The sequence below is a fragment of the Mercenaria mercenaria genome, chromosome 7 (assembly GCF_021730395.1).
Source record: "Mercenaria mercenaria strain notata chromosome 7, MADL_Memer_1, whole genome shotgun sequence".
Lineage (NCBI taxonomy): Eukaryota > Metazoa > Mollusca > Bivalvia > Venerida > Veneridae > Mercenaria > Mercenaria mercenaria.
Window position 1 is genome coordinate 12,615,928 of NC_069367.1, and position 20,072 is coordinate 12,635,999.

Sequence of the window (20,072 nt, forward strand, 5' to 3'; positions counted from 1 at the left end):
TTTGACATTAAGAAATCAACAATGTAAGAACTCTCTGTCTTTCTATTTTATTTAATTGTATGTAAAGGTAACAAATAAAAATTTATTGTCAAACTAACACTATCAGTCTTCCATACAGAAGATCTACCATGATTACCTGGTTGAAACTCTGGAAAATTTCATAGGTATTTTAGTTTGTTTATATCACAGTTCAAACTTTCTGCCAATCAGCAATATTTCGTTTGTTTTGGGTTAAACACCGTTTTTCAACAGAATTTCCGTTCCTAGATTTTGTACCAGTACAAACCTGTTCTCCAAAAGTAACTTCTCCACATGAATCAGAGGTGCAGGACGAATGATTTCAGACACAATGTCTTTTATCAAATCTTCACAGGAATCTTACTCAAGATCTGCCCTCTCCGTATTGAGCTTAGCAGGATGTCTATTTTGCAACATATCTTTGGAAGCAATGTAAATCTTTCATGAAAAGCAAGATTGCATTCCTGTCAATATCGATGCTTATTAGAAATATTTTTATTTCTTGGGGTAAATTTCTAAATATCCAGTCAGAGGAGTAAATCTTCCTTAATCGCAATAATTTTGTATTCTCTTTGTTAACTGTCAGCAACTATTTTGCTCACAAATTGCTTGAATTTCAATTCAGCATGTGCGAATGTAGGAAAACAATGATTGGCTGAAACTACTACAGTAATAATGAATGAAAACACTCAACAAATAAAAGAAGGAAATAAAATTGGAGGTTCTTCTCGTGATTAAGACGAACCTTTGGTTGATGAGAATGAACACTTTATAATAAAATCTCCCGATATTGATAAAATCTTTTGATTTTAATGATGAAATCTTCCAATATTGATGATAAAATCTTCTGATTTTAATGATGAAATCTTCCAATATTGATGATTAATGATGAAATCTTCCAATATTGATGATAAAATCTTTTGATTTTAATGATGAAATCTTCCAATATTGCTGGCAAAATCTTCCGATATTTATGATAAAATCTTCCAATACTGATAATAAAATCTTCCGATATCAATGTGATCACAGAAGATTACACATGCAGCAAACACTATGTGACAAATAAATTAATCAGGATCACAACTAGGCAAAACAAAGAAGACATGTTTCTCCATGTTCATAACTGTTCTTGTTGTTTCTCCAAGACCTTTCGTTTGTCCCAAGTAAACTAAACATGTATAATTTATTTTGTAAAATTCTATGCAAATGGTCATCAATTTTTCTTCTTTTTCTTTTTCTGTCCTTGACTTTCCTCAAGTTCTCTTTCATACTCCTGTATCAATTCTTGTTGCGTTTCTGGCAATGCAGGACAGTACTGACTGTACTCCATCGTGTATTCTCCCTTCCCCTGGGTCTGCGATCTTAACTCAGTGGAGTAACCAAACATGTTGTTAAGAGGAACCTGTTAAGGAAATAAAATCTGTATATATTTCAATTGCTCTAAGGAGAGAGTTTCAAATAAGCTTACAGCTTTCTACTCAATCCTGTATGCCTTTTTGATACATGCACATGTTCAAAATGAATTGTTTGTTTGTTTTGGGTTTAACGCCGTTTTTCAACAGTATTTCAGTCATGTAACGGCAGGCAGTTAACCTAACCAGTGTTCCTGGATTCTGTACCAGTACAAACCTGTTCTCCGCAAGTAACTGCCAACTTCCCCACATGAATCAGAGGTGGAGGACTAATGATTTCAGACACAATGTCGTTTATCAAATAGTCACGGAAAACATACGCCCCGCCCGAAGATCGAACTCACGACCCCGCGATCCGTAGACCAACGCTCTTACCTACTGAGCTAAGCGGGTGGGTCTCAAAATGAATTGGGATTAATAACATATTGTTTAAACCAAACTGCTTTACATGTAACTCTAACAGGTTTCTCTTATAATTTATTCAGAGCAAACCTTAAGTGGGAGCTGGAAGAAATACAAAGAAATATCCTTCATTCAAACTATCCTCACTACACAAAATACAGTGAACTTTCTTTATCTCACAAAATTTAGAGAAATATCTCTCTATATTCTTTAGAACTATCCTTTACTCAGAAAATATAGTGAAATTTCCCTAATTAGAACTATCCTTATATTACAAATATAGAGAAATATCCTTCGTTAGAACTATCCTCACCTCACAAAATATGGACAAATTGTCACCTCAGCACAAAAAAAGCCGTATCTTATTATAAATTTATAATAAGATAAGATTTTGTTGCATTGAGGTGATGAAATATGCCTTTTAAGAACTACCCTTACAAAAAAGCCTTTTTAGAAGTTCATTACCTCTAAAAATTTAGAGAAATATCCCTCGTTAGAACTATCCTTACCTCACAAAATATAGACAAATATGCCTTTTTAGAACTATCATTACCTCACAAAATATAGACAAATATGCTATTTTTAGAACTTCATAACCTCTCAAAATATAGACAAATATGCCTTTCTGGAACTTCATTACCTCACTAATTATAGAGAAATATCCCTTGTTACAACTATCCTTACCTCACAAAATATAGACAAATGCACCTTTTTAGAACTTCATTACCTCACAAAATATAGACAAAATCCCTAGTTAGAACTATCCTTACCTCACAAAATATAGACAACTATGCATTTCTGGAACTTCATAACCTCACAAATTATAGAGAAATATCCATTGTTACAACTATCCTTACCTCACAAAATATGGAGAAATATCCCTCATTACTGTCTGTCCCTGTGACGATACCACTCCGTTTAGAGAGCCCCTGCAAAACTGCACTTTGAAATTCAGAAGGGGCATTCACCTCAACATTCATTACAGGTTCAAGGATCTGCCAGTGTCCTTTCTCATATACTACAATATATAAAAATATACCTACATCAGCAAGGAAATTTATATCAAAGCTAAAAATCCTAGATGGGTAGGGGCAGAACCTTTCGTGGTTATATATATCTTGAGGGATGTATTATGTGATGGCCCAGGTCAGCTGTTTATCTGTAAGCAATTTTGTTTCTAGTAAATAACTTTAGAATGTTTCCTATGATGCTTAAACTTGATAGGCACATTGCTCATGGAAAGTGCATGTCCCCTACTGGTAATGTGGTCAATCAGTCGAGGTCACAATTACTTTTCCATTTATTACAAATGGCTTATTTTTCATCTCTATTATTTTATGGTATGAAAATACCATATGATACAAACAGTGAAACTTTGTTATATTGCGTCACCGAAACATAATGATGTCACTTCTGTTTACAGACATGAATTTCTCTCGCTTTGTGTACATACTCTACTATAAGAAAGAGTGCCACAAAAAAATTACATGTATTTCTATTTGCCTTGTTTATTATATTATTTGTAAAATATGGTATGCAAGAAAAATAATGTCAGAATAAAAAGCTTATATGTATACAATATGCAAGAAAAAATACCAGTCATGTGTTTACTAATCGGATAGAAATATCTGTCCCTCTGCCACCTGCGCATGGGCAGTAACTCGGCAAGCCTCCTTACCGCTGTTTTTATGTGTGTATTTATCTAATCATGATCCTTACATAAACTGGTTGTATATATTGTGCGAGTTTATGAATTTTGGAATGCAACTAACCTGACTTCATTGCACCATGAGCTGCCTGCTGGAAAGCCCAGTCACTCGAATCCACAGCATGGTGATCACCTGTAAAACAGTGTTGAACATTCTATACATTACTGTTTAAACTATTTATTCCATATGGTTTATTTGTGAATTGTGACTTTACTTTGCATGACCCAGAAAATCAAGACGAAAGACAGAATTTGAAACATAAATTCCTGAAGTAACTTCATGCAAGTACATTAAGCAAAATTTATATTTATTGTTGGGTTTAAAGTCGCATCGACACAATTTAGGTCATACAGAAACTTTTTCAGCTTTTTATGGTAGAACTGCCCCCCCCCCCACTCCCCGAGCATTGCTCAAGGCATGGGAGGCACTTGAACAGAACCACCAACCTTCAATAAGCCAGCCTGATGGCTTCATCACATGAAGAATTCTATACCCCAAGCGAGAGAGATTTTGTACCCACATCAATGAGGTGCAAGCCACAAACACACCAATTTTCAAGCAACAAACAAACCAATTTTCAAAAAACACTTACCATCTCTTAATCTGAAGAGAATTCCAGACACCTTCTGCCCAGCAAGAGGACCTTTTTCACATATATGTCTGTATCCCTGTAAAGATGACAGTGCTGTAATTTCTGTGATTATTCTTTTCTTCAGATGGTATACAGACTACAGCTACATATGAGCTGCACCACTAGAAAACCAACATAGTGCATTAGCGACCAACATGGATCCAGTGCAGTCAGGTCAGGATCCATGCTGTTTGTTTTCAAAGCCTATTGCAATTACAGAAATTGTTAGAGAACAGCATGGATCCTGACCAGACTGCATGGATGCGCAGCTGGTCTGGATCCATGCTGGTCGCAAATGCACTATGCACTAAATTTCAACCTTTGTAAATGGAACTTGCTTATCCACAACTTAGTGATGTACTAAATTTACAAATGAAGCGCTTTTTGTTGGTTTCTAACCAACAGCAACCTTAACCACATGGTCATAGAGGCTCCTTTGTTACTAAGTTCAATTTTACCTTTTTCAATACACAATACTTACAGTTTGAACAGAAGGTACGAAATTCTTTGGCACATTGGTCCCAACAGTTTCATCCTTAAACTCCAATTTTGTGTTATTCTCAACTGGTAAGGCCTGGAATCAAATACAAGGTATATAAGATCAAGTTTTATGTTATCATTTTTTGCTGTTTTTTTGGGTTTAACCTCATGACGACACAATCATAGGTCATGTAACAGAGCGATATTGTGACTCTTCAACTTTTGATGCCGTATGATGAGCCCAGGTGCCATTTGCGGTATTATTTTAGATGAAGGTGGGCACCTACATAGAACCTCTGACCTTCCATAAACCAGCTGGATGACTACATCACATGAAATAGTTCTATAACCATTGTGAGGTTTTAAATTCACACTGACCAGGGATAACTGATTCACAGTCTATGACCTTAAGCAGTTGGCCAAATAAGCTCCCTGCTTTTTTCAGACTCAAATAATGTATGCAACAGTAAAGAATCTCTTGTCAATTCTTGATAAAAGAAATAAGCACAATTTACCTGGAGTGGATTAGTGGAATCTCTGTCATTTTTTGATAAAAGAAATAAGCGCAATTTACGTAGATTAGTGTGTTTGCACAATGATAAACAATATATTTTTTGCATTTCAGGTGTGCATGCATAAAGACTTAATATAGGCATAGGAAATAGAGATCAATATAATTGCACCTTTACTAATCCTACCAGGTGTTCTGTATTACAAAAGTGGTTCTATTGTGACATTTTGATACAAGCAAAACTGTATTATCTGCACTATTATTTACCTACTGGTACTTCATTTTATTATTGGCTTGTTAAAAGTTAATTTTTACCATATGTAAGTTGACAGAATCATAGGAACCATGTCTTGAGGGGTAAATCAAACACAAATGAATAAATCCTAAATGATTTTGTTGTGCAAAAAAGTATGATATTGTGTCTAAAACAGTTTTCATTTTACACTCAATTGTGTAATTGCAAGGGAAGTAAACTAATAGATCTCTACTTATAAGTACTAGCCCAAGGCAAGAGTTGTCATTCTTTGTGGATCACAACTTTAAATTAAAAATTAAAACTTCTGTTATTGATATTAACAAAACTGTCATAAACTTCACATTTGTGAAATCATTTTTGGTTATTTCAAGGACTTGGAAATCGATTTCTAGACTTTATTTAATGTAATACTATCATTGAAAATTTTAGGGTCTATCTCTACTTAATACTGGAAAACTTTTTGAATGATCTGCAGGGCACTGCGACAGTGATCTTTAGCCTACTGACCAAAATACAACAGGGGTCCTCCTCAAACAGTGCTTTGTCATCCTGTAGTGTCTGAAAGCTTTGACTGTTTTACTTTCCTACATGCAGAAACAGAAAATGTTGATAGACTGACAATGCCATTCAATAATAAATATCTTTTTTTTAAACGGGGCGTATAAAAAAAGAGACAAATGGAATAAAGCAACCACCATTCAGGTAGACTGTTGGAGGAGTGTAGGGGGTTTGGAGGTATGGGGTAATAAAATGGAACGAAGTAAACCACCATTCGACAAACTGATGAACAGACAGGTAAACAGACAGATAACTGGACCAAAAACAATACATCTCCAACCAAATTCTAGAAGACATCAAATGAATGTACTTTTTTTGCCAGCAAAATGTACCTAATATTTCATCTTACCTCAACAGTTCCAATAACTCTAGCAAATTCACCGCGACCACCAGACTGCTTCTTGTGAAGGAAATCAAAACTACAGAGGAAAAACAAACTAGGTTAACTCTGGTAATTCTCAAGGTCATTTTAATAGTGCACAATTATATAATGCTAAAGTTTTAAACAATAATCAGTTATTTCAACACCAGCCTTCAAGTGGCATGTGGCATTTGTAAATAATCGTCTCAAACTTGCACTCATGGTTGTTGTATTTTCTGATCCTTTAGGATCAAGGTATTCATTCAATAATCTATCTAATAATAAGAGTTCCTCTTAAAGTCTGTGCTACAGGTTGTAAGGGGTGTTTCACTATTCATTACCTCTCACGAACAGACTTGATCCAACCAAAAAATAATAGGTAAGGGTAGATTTCTTGGAAGCAAAGAGCACCAAAAATACAGCCCCAGAGCCACGCAATTGCCAACAACAAAAAGAAGCCGCAACGGAAAAATATTACAGGCGGGTTGCTTCAGTCTTCTTTTCCCAAATTGAATTATGTTATTTCAAACAAGATAAAAGCATTGCCATAACGTTTTTACTACAGTAATACATTATTATAGGAGAAGACCATTATAGACTTTAGCTTTCAGCTCAGACCCTTTTTCATACATTTATCTACTGTATTGTACAATGTTAGCTTGTATATACTGCAAACATTGTTGGAAATAAATTGCGTTTAAATCTAAAGACCAGACTCAATCAAACCAAGTCTGCTACTATTCTGCTTGGCTGCATTCTGCATTTCTTACAGTTTTAATTTACTTTATACTTTGAGGTGAGACTACAACAATATAATTTTTAACAAAACTTTGTTTTGGCTTTTCTGACTTCAATCTTTTAACAGTATTTCAAAGTAAATAGTAGTAAACTAATTATACATACTCTACTGGATTCACTATGCATTCTCTAAATGAAACTTTCGGCTTTCCCAACACAACCTTACAATTATATTCTCTTTCAAGTCTCTGAAAAATATAAACATAGATGTGTAATTCTCAAACCTAAAGTTAATGTACAGGAGCACAGATATCAAAACGTAATTCTCAGACTTTAAGGTAACATACCTGTGCATAGATATAAAGGCGCAATTCTGCAACTTAAAGGTAACCTACCTAAGTCGGATATCAAGGTGTAATTCTCCAACTCAAAGGTAACCTGCCAGTCAGAGCATAAATATCAAGATGTAAATTAATTTTCCTATGTAAAGTCAACAGATCTGAGAACAAAGTGTAATTCTCTGATGTAAAGTTAACATACCTAAGTATAGATATCAATGTGTAATTCTCCCATGTAAAATGAACCTAACTGCGAGTAATTCTTTCATATAAAGTTAACCAACCTGAGTATAGATATAAGGGTGTAATTCTCCTTTGTAAACTAACATTACATTACCTGACCACAGATATCAAGGTAAAGTTCTCCCACATAAAAATAGTTTGCATGAGCACAGATATCAACACCTATAGTTAACATACTTGAGTGTCAAGATATCAAGGTGTAATTTCCCATATGAACTTTACCTTAACATACATGTAGATATCAAAGTGTAATTCTCCCAGGTAGAGTTAACCTACCTGAACACAGATATCAATGTGCAAGTCTTCTATGTGAAGTTAACATACCTGAGCATAGATATCAAGGTGTAATTCTCAAATGTAAAATTAAAACACCTGAGTATAGATATCAAGGTGTAATGCTCAAATGTAAAATTAATATACCTGAGCATAGATATCAAGGTGTAATTCTCAAATGTAAAATTAATATACCTGAGCATAGATATCAAGGTGTAATTCTCAAATGTAAAATTAATATACCTGAGCATAGATATCAAGGTGTAATTCTCAAATGTAAAATTAATATACCTGAGCATAGATATCAAGGTGTAATTCTCAAATGTAAAATTAATATACCTGAGCATAGATATCAAGGTGTAATTCTCAAATGTAAAATTAAAACACCTGAGTATAGATATCAAGGTGTAATTCTCAAATGTAAAATTAATATACCTGAGCATAGATATCAAGGTGTAATTCTCAAATGTAAAATTAATATACCTGAGCATAGATATCAAGGTGTAATTCTCAAATGTAAAATTAATATACCTGAGCATAGATATCAAGGTGTAATTCTCAAATGTAAAATTAATATACCTGAGCATAGATATCAAGGTGTAATTCTCAAATGTAAAATTAATATACCTGAGCATAGGTATCAAGGTGTAATTCTCCCAGGTAGAGTTAACCTACCTGAACACAGATATCAATGTGCAAGTCTTCTATGTGAAGTTAACATACCTGAGCATAGATATCAAGGTGTAATTCTCAAATGTAAAATTAAAACACCTGAGTATAGATATCAAGGTGTAATTCTCAAATGTAAAATTAATATACCTGAGCATAGATATCAAGGTGTAATTCTCAAATGTAAAATTAATATACCTGAGCATAGATATCAAGGTGTAATTCTCAAAAGTAAAATTAATATACCTGAGCATAGATATCAAGGTGTAATTCTCAAATGTAAAATTAATATACCTGAGCATATATATCAAGGTGTAATTCTCAAATGTAAAATTAATATACCTGAGCATAGATATCAAAGTGTAATTCTCAAATGTAAAATTAATATACCTGAGCATAAATATCAAGGTGTAATTCTCCCATGCCAGATGCTATAGTTTCCTTATTGTCTGCATCATAGTGCACTCTGAATGTTGGATCTTCTTTAGTAAATCTGGCAACGCCTTTAGAGAATTGTTCTATAGCATCATTCTTAGCTGGTCTGATAGACATTGATATCACAGGCTCGGCCACATACATAGATTCCTGAAGATATTGTTATATATCATTACACACTAATATATCGTTACATATTAAAACTTTTTTTGGTCATACTTATGTTATTTAACAGTGTTTCAGATCAAATATGGTAGTGTATTTCTTATTTCAATTTTATATACATGTGGTTACATTAGAACAAAACAAATGAAATCAGCCACTATTCCATTTTACACATATTTATATCAAATATAGAATGTATATTTGCATTTGCAAGTAATTCTATTGTTTCAAATCATAAGACCTGTCGGAGGACAGCAATGCTCGATGCTCAACAGGCGGTAAGAAGAGTCGTTTTAAGGGATAAAATAATCTCCAAAACTTCTACACACCAAGAATCTAAAATACTGTTTAACTTTTTTTTACGTACCATGGACAAGTTCATATTTCCCTTTGTAACAAAAGTGTCTCCACTGGCACATTCCATACCAAACAAGGCACATATATCCCCAGCATAGGCTTCCGTTACATCCTGTAAGTAACACAAACAGATATATGTAACAGATTATACATTGAAAGGTAACAAGTGTAACCACTGGAATATTCTATTACAAACAAGGCACAGGTACCTCTTGTAACATATACATATTTGTAACTAGAAGATGCTTTTGCAGAAAAGTGCATGTCTCCCCCAGTGGATAGTAGTAATAGGCAAGAAGTCAATAGGTTACAGGAGCAAAAGTCCAGAAGACACTGACTGTTGGCTGCAATAGTGATTATCTACTTGGCATGTCTAATCCTTCCAAGAAGTTTCAACAATCTGGGCCTAGTGGTTCTCAAGTTATGTATTGGAAACGGTTTTCCATGTTCTGGCTCCTCTGACCTTGACCTTTGCTCAAGTGACCCCAAAATAAACAGGGGACATCTACTCTGCATGACCACTCATCCTATGAAATTTCAACATCCTTGGCCAAGTGGTTCTCAAGTTATTGATTGGAAAGAGTTTTCCCTGTTCAGGCCTCTGTGACCTTGACCTTTGCTCAAGTGACCCCAAAATCAATAGGGGTCAACCACTCTGTAGGTCCTATCATCCTATGAAGTTTGAAGGTTCTTGGTCAAATGGTTCTCAAGTTATTGATCAGAAATGTTTTTTCCAATTTCTTGTCATTGTGACCTTGAACTTTGATCAAGTGACCCAATAATCAATAAGGGTCAAATACTCATACATTTCAAATCATCCTATGAAGTTTCATCATTCTGGGTCAAGTGGTTCTCAAGTTATTGATCAGAAACGGGTTTCCATGTTCAGGCCCCTGTGACCTTGACCTTTGATTGAGTAACCTTAAAAAAACTTAATATAAACAGGTTATCTATAAAAGGTATCAAATGTAATAACGGGCACATTTCCATATCGAACAAGGCACAGGTATTCAATTTTGAAAATCACCAACAGCAAGACTTTTTACTTTTTAATGTTGGAGCTATTCTTGGCCAAAACCTTGTTTGGTGAAATTCTGAATATAAAAGTACTTAGACGTAGTGTGTTGCTACAGGAAGTTTAAAGTTAAAGATATAACTGATGACAGAAATAGCTGTATCAATTTAAAGTCAACTTCAGAATTTTCGTAACGTAAAAGAAAGGGGGACACCTATGCTAGTAAAATATGCCTACCTGCATTTCATCAGCATGCATTCGAACAAGTCTTGAAACTTTGGTTTTCTTGCCTGTCCTTGTGTTAAATATGACATCACCTTTCTGCATACCTCCCTGGTAAACACGCATATAGGTCAGCTGTCCAAATCTACCTGCCTAAAAACACATTGATCCAGTTTTTTTTGTTCTGTAGGAGTTTTAGATATACAAACGTAATTTTAGGTGATATGGCAACTTTCCAGCATTAGACAGTGGCAGAAGACCCTAAGGTGCCCTTCAGGGCATTATCTCAAGAATGGATCAGCTGGATGACTTCCTCAAATGTAAGAATTACACATCCAAAGTGAGGTTTCAAGATCAAAGCATATAGGGGCAAGCTATTTAAAGGCAGCAACCTTAACCATCGGTCAAGGAAACAGCATTTAAAATACAGTCACTTCACATCTTACAATATTTTCTTTTTTGAATGATAACCACAAGTCACTGAAAATGAAATTAGGATGTCACAAAAGTAGTCAGATCAGAACTCAAAACTGTTCTTAAGTTAATAGGCCAGTCAGCAGATATACCCAAAAATTTGCAAACAGTTACATTGCATATTGTGCCACAATATTAAAACTAATCCAAAGTTTTCAATCTTTACAGAAATACCATCTTGTAGTATATTTTTTATAACAAGTCTGGCACTTTACCCTAGGCTTCGGAAAGTATTGTTCTGAGTGCTGTAACACATGACTCCCAATACAGTAATTGAAACATAGAATTCTTTTCAGCAAAAGTTAGAACAAGAGCACTGCCTTGCAGATGCAGGCGCTCATCTGATTTTTTTTGTCTCTGTATAATAGAAATATTGTCCTACCCATGATTTTCTAAGTCCAAAAGGGGCCATAATTCTTGCAAAAAGCAATTTAGAGTTACGGTACTTGCTGTGCAGAGTCAACTTTTAATGGCGAATTACTGCTCCAAGTTTTAAAGCAATAGCTTTGACCGTTAAGGAGAAAAGTTTACCTAAACACAAAAGTTAACCAAGATATCTGATATTTTCTAAGTCCAAAATGGACCATTATTCTTGCAACAAGAGCTTCCGCAAGACAGCGCGCTCCACTATTCAAGGATTTAACAGTAAAATGAATATATGTCTGAATAAGAGACCTCTACTTTAAAAAGAAGAAACACCAAGGGGCATAATTCTATCAAATACACAAATCTGATTTATTAGGATTGTTACAACACATACAGATGATGATGATAAAGATGCATTTTGAGTTTCAAGTCATTATCTTACATAGTACCAAAGTTATGCCCAGAAAACGAAGTTTGTAAAAATTTTAAGTATAAAAGGGGCATAATTCGATCAAAAATACAAATCAGAGATATGGAATTGTTACCACACACGCAGATGATGATGATAAAGATACATTTTAAATTTCAAGTCTTTATCTTATATTGCATTAAAGTAGTATCCAGAAAGCGAAGACTGCAAAAAAGTTAAAGTACAAAAGGGGCATAATTCTGTCAAGAACACAATTAGAGTTATGGGGTATGAAGCCATACATGCAGATAATTATAAACAAATACTTTTAATTTCAAGTCATTATCTTTTAAAGTACCAAAGATATGTCTATAAACGAAGCTTTCGAAAAAATTTAACATGAAAATAATTCAAAATATAACTCCTTGGTGACCTTGACCTTGGGTATAATGGGCCCAGCCCCTATACATATTTTGTTTGTATGCTGGCCAATGTTTATGTGAACTTACAGTATGATATAAGCAAAAGTAACAAAGATATGACAGAAAAACAAAGGTTGCCGAAAAACTTTAACCCTAAAAATAACCTAAGTATAACAGCTTGGTGACCTTGACCTTGGGTATAATGGGCCCAGTCCCTGTACATACTTTGTTTGTATGCTGGACAATGTTTATGTGAAGTTAATATAAGATATAAGCAATAGTAACAAAGATATGACAGAAAAACAAAGGTTGCCAAAAAACTTTAACCTTAAAAATAACCTAAGTATAAGACCTTGGTGACCTTGACCTTGGGTATAATGGGCTCAGCTCCTACACATACTTTGTTTGTATAGTGGACAATCTTTATGTGAAGTTACAGTAAGGTATAAGCAAAAGTAACAAAGATATGACAGAAAAACAAAGTTTGCCGAAAAACTTTAACCTTAAAAATAACCTAAGTATAACAGCTTAGTGACCTTGACCTTGGGTATAATGGGCTCAGCTCATACACATACATTGTTTGTATACTGGACAATGTTTATGTGAAGTTACAGTAAGATATAAGCAATAGTAACAAAGATATGACAGAAAAACTAAGGTTACCGAAAAACTTTAACCTTACAAATAACCTAAGTGTAACTGCTTGGTGACCTTGACCTTGGGTATAATGGGCTCAGCCCATACACATACATTGCTTGTATACTGGACAATGTTTATGTGAAGTTACAGTAATATATAAGCAATAGTAACAAAGATATGACAGAAAAACAAAGGGTGCCGAAAAACTTTAACCAAGAAGGGTCACGCCGACGCCGGGGCGAGTAGCATAGCCCCCCTATTCTCCAAATAGTATAGCTAAAAAGCAAGATGGAGTTCTGTTTCTTGCTGTACAGAGTCAGTTTTTGATGGTGAACAAGTGCTGCAAGTTTTAAAACAAAAACTTTCATAGTTTAGGAGAAAATCTGACTTAAACATAAAACTTAATCAAGAAGTCTGATATTTTCTAAGACCAAAAAGGGCCATAATTCTTGCAAAAAGCAGGACAGAGTTATACTTCTTGCTGTACAGAGTCAGCTATTGATGGTGAACAAGTGTTGCAAGTTTCAAAGCAATAGCTTTGATACTTTAGGAGAAAAGCTGACCTGAACATTAAACTTAATCAGGCAACGCCAACGCTGATGCAGATGCTGATCATGTGATGACAACAACTCATCATTTTTTTTTTCAAAAAATCAGATGAGCTAAAAAGATACAAGATTCAACTCACTTCAAGTTTAAATGCCAGTCCAATAAAAGCATTGTCAGTACTTCTGGCAGGGTCCATAACAATTTTAACTTCTTCACTGAAAAATATAATAAAGCTTTGTACACATCACTCTGCATGAAATTCTTTCCATTTGACTCCTCTTGGACGCAGCTTCTTGATCTGTCACCAACTGTAATGCCTCCTTTATTGTGACTAAACACTGCCTTTGGCACACTTGGAAATTATCGTTATGTAGTGTATGTCAAAGCTTAGTACTTCTTAGTAAGCTTTATGACTATTTTAAACGAAGTCAATGCTCAATCCCTTGGAATTTGAGATAATTGAGCTGTGCCATGAGAAAACCAACATAGTGGGTTTGCGACCAGCATGGATCCAGACCAGCCTGCGCATCTGCGCAGTCTGGTCAGGATCCATGCTGTTCGCTAATGGTTTCTCTAATTGCTATAGGCAGATGCGCAGGCTGGTCTGGATCCATGCTGGTCGCAAAGCCACTATGTTGGTTTTCTCATGACGCGGCTCATATAGGGTTTCAACTGTATTATATCTCAAGTAAACAATATAAAATTTCCATGGACCAATAGGGACTTGTTTTGAATACTACACTTCCAACACAACCAAGGAGAGACAATTATTTTGAATAACACCATGACCAGATGTTATTTGTTTCCAAAAACCCTGTACAGAGAAATGTTCCAATGATCTGATCCAATGGCAGAGAAGATGCTTTTCTGAATACCACCCCCAAGTGTTATTTATTTCTAAATCACTGTATTGACAAACTCTCTATTGAGTACCACCTAAATCTAATGAATCCTTCTTATTCAGTATTTTACCATGTTTCAAAGAAAACAATCAAAGTTGCTATTGAAGATTTTTAATGCAAACATTTTTGTTTTATAAATTCTTGGAATGTAATTTTCAGTACAATAAAACATATAACAGAGGCCTTCCTGGGTGATATAGGACATTTTCAAGCTTCAAAAAGTAATTATACCCTTAACTAGTGCCTTCAGAATTATTACTTTTCTTAGGTATATAAATTAATATTCCATATGACTCTTGTTCGACTGTGTTATTTATATATTAAACTAATTCAAGTAAGGTGCTAAGAAGTTCCTTAAATAAACAATGAGTTGATGAGAATATATTTTACCCAGAACTGTTATCCAGGCCATAGTTTGTCACCTCTGACGGGTTAGGTAGATAGTCTATAATACCATTTAGAAGGGGTTGTACACCTTTATTCTTCAAAGCCGTCCCCAACATCACTGGTGTAAATTCTCTCTTCAAAGTTGCTCTTCGTATCGCAGCCTGGTAATGAAAAGCAAGAAATGATAAAATATACTATGTCATAACTTAATACTGTATAACATTGTAGGGATAACACATTTTTTTTCGTGTTATAATTTCTGCAGAATCCCAAGGGATTAGTTGGTTCCGAAGCCCGATGGGCGAGGGTACCAATGTATCCCAAGGGATTCTAAGATGTTATAACACGAAATGAACATGCGCTAATGCTATTCTAGCATAAAACACACAAAAAAAACCCCTAAAAATGAATACATTCTCTCTCAACATCATTACATTTCCATGAAATGCGTGGGAGTATCCGAATTGTTTTTTCACGTTGACATCATTTCCATTTGTCAGAATTATCCATTTTGGGGCCATAATACCTTTACGCTTTGCCATGGAACTTGCATATATAAAAAGGTGTTATAACAGCACATCAGCGTGAGAATCTCTCTGTTAACACATGTTTTCTCTCTTGTCAAAACACCCCCAAAAAGTGACAAGAACAGCAGTTTTAAGCAAGATTTTAGAAAAACTGCTCTTGTTTGATCCTCCTTTTCTGTAAACGAAGATTCAGAAACGTCGACCAAAGACGGGTATCCGAGGCATCCATTTGTTACATGACAACACCTCGAGTCACAAGGACTATTTTCTTCAAGTGTAAGAAATACCATTTATGGAATACATCTTTTAAAAGAACTCCCGAGGTTTGTAAACGGAGCTTTTCAAAATATTTTTCATCTTTAAAATATGACTTAGATGCTTAAGGTACATATTAAAATAGACCAGACGTGTACACGGGGAAAAGTAAAATTTTTGGCCATAAACTGACATTTTAAGAAATTGAAAAAGATCACACTACCACCTCTGGAGACCTTGAAATGATCTATAACTTATACAGTTGAAATTAGGCACCTCAAACGTACTCATCTCAATTCCAGCTATTTCCAAAAAAAACAAAAAAAATCAAGTCCTTTCCCAAAAATCTAGCACACAAAGTATCATCTTTAAGTCAAATTTCAGTGATCTCAAAACAATTCTGTCCCTCAGTATTTGAGATACGCAGTTTCAATTGCACCTGACCTCAGGAAGAATTGATATAGTTTTGGTTGATCAAAAAGGAAGTTTTATTTTTCAACAGTAATAGAGCAATGTAATGAAAGTGAAATTAACCAATAACAGAGTTCTATATATCTTCAATGTATTAATTTATTCTCTGCAAATACACATGTATAACAGTTTCCCCAACAAGCAACTGTAAACTATTGCAGTTAGTACTGGGACGATTACTCGGTTAATCGGATCCGATTCGATTACTAAGGTGAAACCAGTTTCAATTTTGCAAAACCGTTAATCGCTCTCAAACAATAAACATCACGAATCCTACTTTATTTTTATACATTTCTTTAACCAGAACATAGACCTGCGGTATATTTTTGCTAAAACTCATTAACTTGAACAGACTCAATAGTCTCGGATTTGCTTGTCGTGATATATTTAAAATAAAATACACCAAAATATGACTTATTAATTATCACACTGCTTCCAAACGATAAAGGCCGTAAGTTCCTGATGAAGTCAGCTACTGGATGTACCTTTATAAGGTCGTCAGGAAACAAAACAGCATTTCAAATATGGCAGCCGATTAACCGGTTCGATTCGATTTCATACAAATGATTATCCGGTTTCAAAATTTTGAAATCGTCCCAGCCCTAATTGCAGTCAGTTGGTTTCGTTTAGAGATAAAAGATGTGTTTCATTCTGATGTAGTTAAGACTGAAGGTGGCAAGATTTTGTAATATTAAACATAAATATTTTTGTTAAATTTGATTAAAACATGCCTTAATGGGCATTAACAGTTGCCCTTACAAAAAATACAAAAATAATCCATCAGTTACAAAAATGTGCCAGGTAAAAACCGAAGCTAACAAAATTACTCACCATAATATCCTGCTCTGTGGGCTCCTTTTCTTCAAGAAACATCTCTCCTAATGCTTCATCTGCATTTGCTACACATTCTGTCATATTTCAAAACACATGTTTTACAGTTACATTACACTTTTAAAATAATATCACTTGATGAAATAATTACTTAATATTCCACTGGCATGAAAGTTGCTATTATGCCAAAAATTAAATTCTTTCATTTTTCAATATCTTCTTAACTCCACAATCAAAAGTAACACATACAGAATTTACTTTAAAGAATTATACTGCTTGTAGATGTTCATTATTCAAGTGAAAACTTTAGATAATACAGCGTCGTCCCTACCTACAAGTTCCTGCCTTCTCTCTACAGCCATTTCTTTCAAGTGTTCCGGAATTTCCTCCTCTACCACATTAGTACCATGTGGATCGCGGAAGTATACGGCTTTCATTTTGATCAGATCAACAACACCTTCATGGTTTTCCTCTAAACCAATCGGTAAATGTAACAATGCTGCGTTATGATTTAACTTGGATCTTAACTGATGTAAAACACGTAACGGATTTGCACCACCTCTGTCTAGTTTATTAATAAAAGCTATACACGGTACATTATAGCGTTTCATTTGTCTGTTAACAGTCAATGTTTGACTCTGTACCCCACCCACCCCACATAACACAAGAACTGCGCCATCGAGCACTCTCAAAGCTCGCTCAACTTCGACGGTAAAGTCCACATGACCTGAAATATAAAACCCAAGCTACATAAACTTACAAAATCTATACTGCTGTCAGAGATGTAACTATTGAATAGACTACTTTATCGCTGACAAATCTTCCATGATCTAAATGGTCAGCTTGACCTGTATGCAGTCAGTGATGTATCAGATCTGCAGCTTGAGTACTATTTTATCATTGATAAATCATCTGGGACTATTAAATGAAGTGCAGGAACTTAGATGCTTAGAGGAAGGAATCTGATTTCAAAAATTTAGTGATAACTTTGGAAGTGGAAAACCTGCTTCCGATGAAACTATAAATTATTATTTACCTGGTGTATCAATAATATTAATATTGACATCCTTCCACATTACATACGTGGCAGCTGACTGTATAGTTATTCCCCTTTGACGTTCAAGTTCCATGAAGTCCATCTTGGCGCCTACTTGGTCTTTTCCTTTTACCTTTAAGAAGATTAATTTCCAGGTATTACATACTTCCATTTGGCACAGTGTGATCAAAATTTTCACTTGATTGACAGCTCAACAGTAAGTGAAAAATTGTGACATTTTGTGACATGTTTACCCATAAGAGAAACTGCCTACAGTTCTGGAGTTTTGGAATCCTTATTCTTCAAATAACGGACAATTGTCTTTGCTGACATTTTTGCAGCTAAACATGGTGCATAAAAAATTTAACAACATAATCCTCTCCAAATTTTTATCTTCTTTAGACAAATAAATGTCTAAAAAATCCTACAGTTTCTTATAAGATTTTGCCGATTTTCCCCTGAAATGATACAGATGTTCCCTATTAAACACATACCTCGTGCATCTCATCTACTTGTCCTGTGTAGAACAGCAGTCTTTCTGTAAGAGTTGTCTTTCCTGAGTCAATGTGAGCCGATATACCAATGTTTCTTACTCTGTTTACATCTTTTATTACATCCTACAATAATTAAAGGAAAAAATAATCAGGGAGATAAATCACACACATAACTACATTATATAATGATTCAAGGGAGACAAATCAAAACATAAATATATTATCTTTTACACAGTTGCCTCCCCCTTATACTACATTATCTGATATTTGGAATTATTTTATTTTATCAGAAATAAGGTTAATGCTTGTGTTGTAATGAAATAATAAAACTGAAAATAAAAGTAAAATATATTTGGATTTCTTTAAAACGGACATGTATAAGATTTTCGTGGTTATATACTGTATTTGTGATGGCAGTGATGAACGCAGCGTTACGGTAAGTCATCCCTGTTGGTAATTTGAAAAAGTAATGTTCACTGGCAAATATGCTCAACGCAGCTGGCCAATGTTTACTTACATGTTCAATAATTGTATTTTACTAATTCATTCATTTATACAGATTAATTTCTCATCATGTATAAGATTCATTTTTTCTTATTTCTGGTCCATATGCAACAATTTAAAAGTTCTATAATGAAAGCCACTTACTCCAACTTTTTTTGTAGAATACAGTGCCACTTGTGACAAAAATTTCTGAAATGCAAACAATTGTGTGAAGTTAAACATATATATTATAATATTTATCAGAGAAACATTTATGTCTTAAAATGGAGGACAATACACATAGACCGAAGTACATTCTTTAGATTTATGCCTTATCATATCATATGCATGTATTTTTTTGTATTTCAATGAAAATTTTGCAACATTTAAGACCAATATTTTACTTTAGAACTTTACAGACAGCTTAGAAACTTACACTCAAAGGAACTTAGTAAATTTTTGGACACACAATCTGAGTCTTGGGTACAACTCAATGATAAATTTAGTTGATATAGAAAATAGAAAACAGCACATCTCATAATTACATAGGGATCTTTGTACATTAATTCAATTTGAAATTGAAACAGATCAAAATGTGCTTCAGTATGTTACATAAATTCAGGGTTTTTAGGGGAGGGAGCTACATATCTGTGTCTATGACTATGCTAACTGCTTTCTGACCAGTAGAAGTTATGTACAAGGCAAGTCATATTTATTTACTAAGTCGGAGATAATAACAAGTAACATAAGCTCCAGTGAGCTTTTTGCACCGACTTACAAATACATATCATACCCTAGGTAAAGTATGTTTATCAAATTTATACTTAAATATAGCAATCAGGATAAGAAAATCAAACTTATAAAACACTACTTTTGAAAATTTCATTTGAACATGAACAGTATTAAGCACTAAGGTTTATGTTTCAAACAAATCTGCTACTTGGCAAAATCCAATTATTAACCCTTAGCCTGCTGCAGGCAAATTTAACAGCCTTTGCAAACAGCTTGGAACCAGATCAGACGCCGATTAAATC

The 20,072-nt window shown here is 34.3% G+C and overlaps 1 protein-coding gene across 1 annotated transcript; it reads right to left on the bottom strand.

The window, feature by feature from the left end:
• Positions 1 to 31: 31 nt before the first annotated feature.
• Positions 32 to 19,275, bottom strand: LOC123554907 (elongation factor G, mitochondrial-like). The gene is made up of 17 exons (XM_053547586.1): positions 19,204 to 19,275; positions 18,556 to 18,678; positions 18,062 to 18,194; positions 17,357 to 17,752; positions 17,026 to 17,102; positions 14,945 to 15,102; positions 13,792 to 13,867; positions 10,809 to 10,946; positions 9,567 to 9,668; positions 8,990 to 9,184; positions 7,242 to 7,324; positions 6,327 to 6,396; positions 4,654 to 4,746; positions 4,134 to 4,209; positions 3,605 to 3,673; positions 2,690 to 2,850; positions 32 to 1,420 (listed from the first exon to the last, which is right to left on the bottom strand). Exons 2-17 carry the CDS (start codon positions 18,562 to 18,564, stop codon positions 1,232 to 1,234), a joined length of 2,025 nt encoding a protein of 674 aa, XP_053403561.1. The 5' UTR covers positions 18,565 to 18,678; positions 19,204 to 19,275; the 3' UTR covers positions 32 to 1,231.
• Between the last annotated feature and the right edge of the window lie 797 nt (positions 19,276 to 20,072).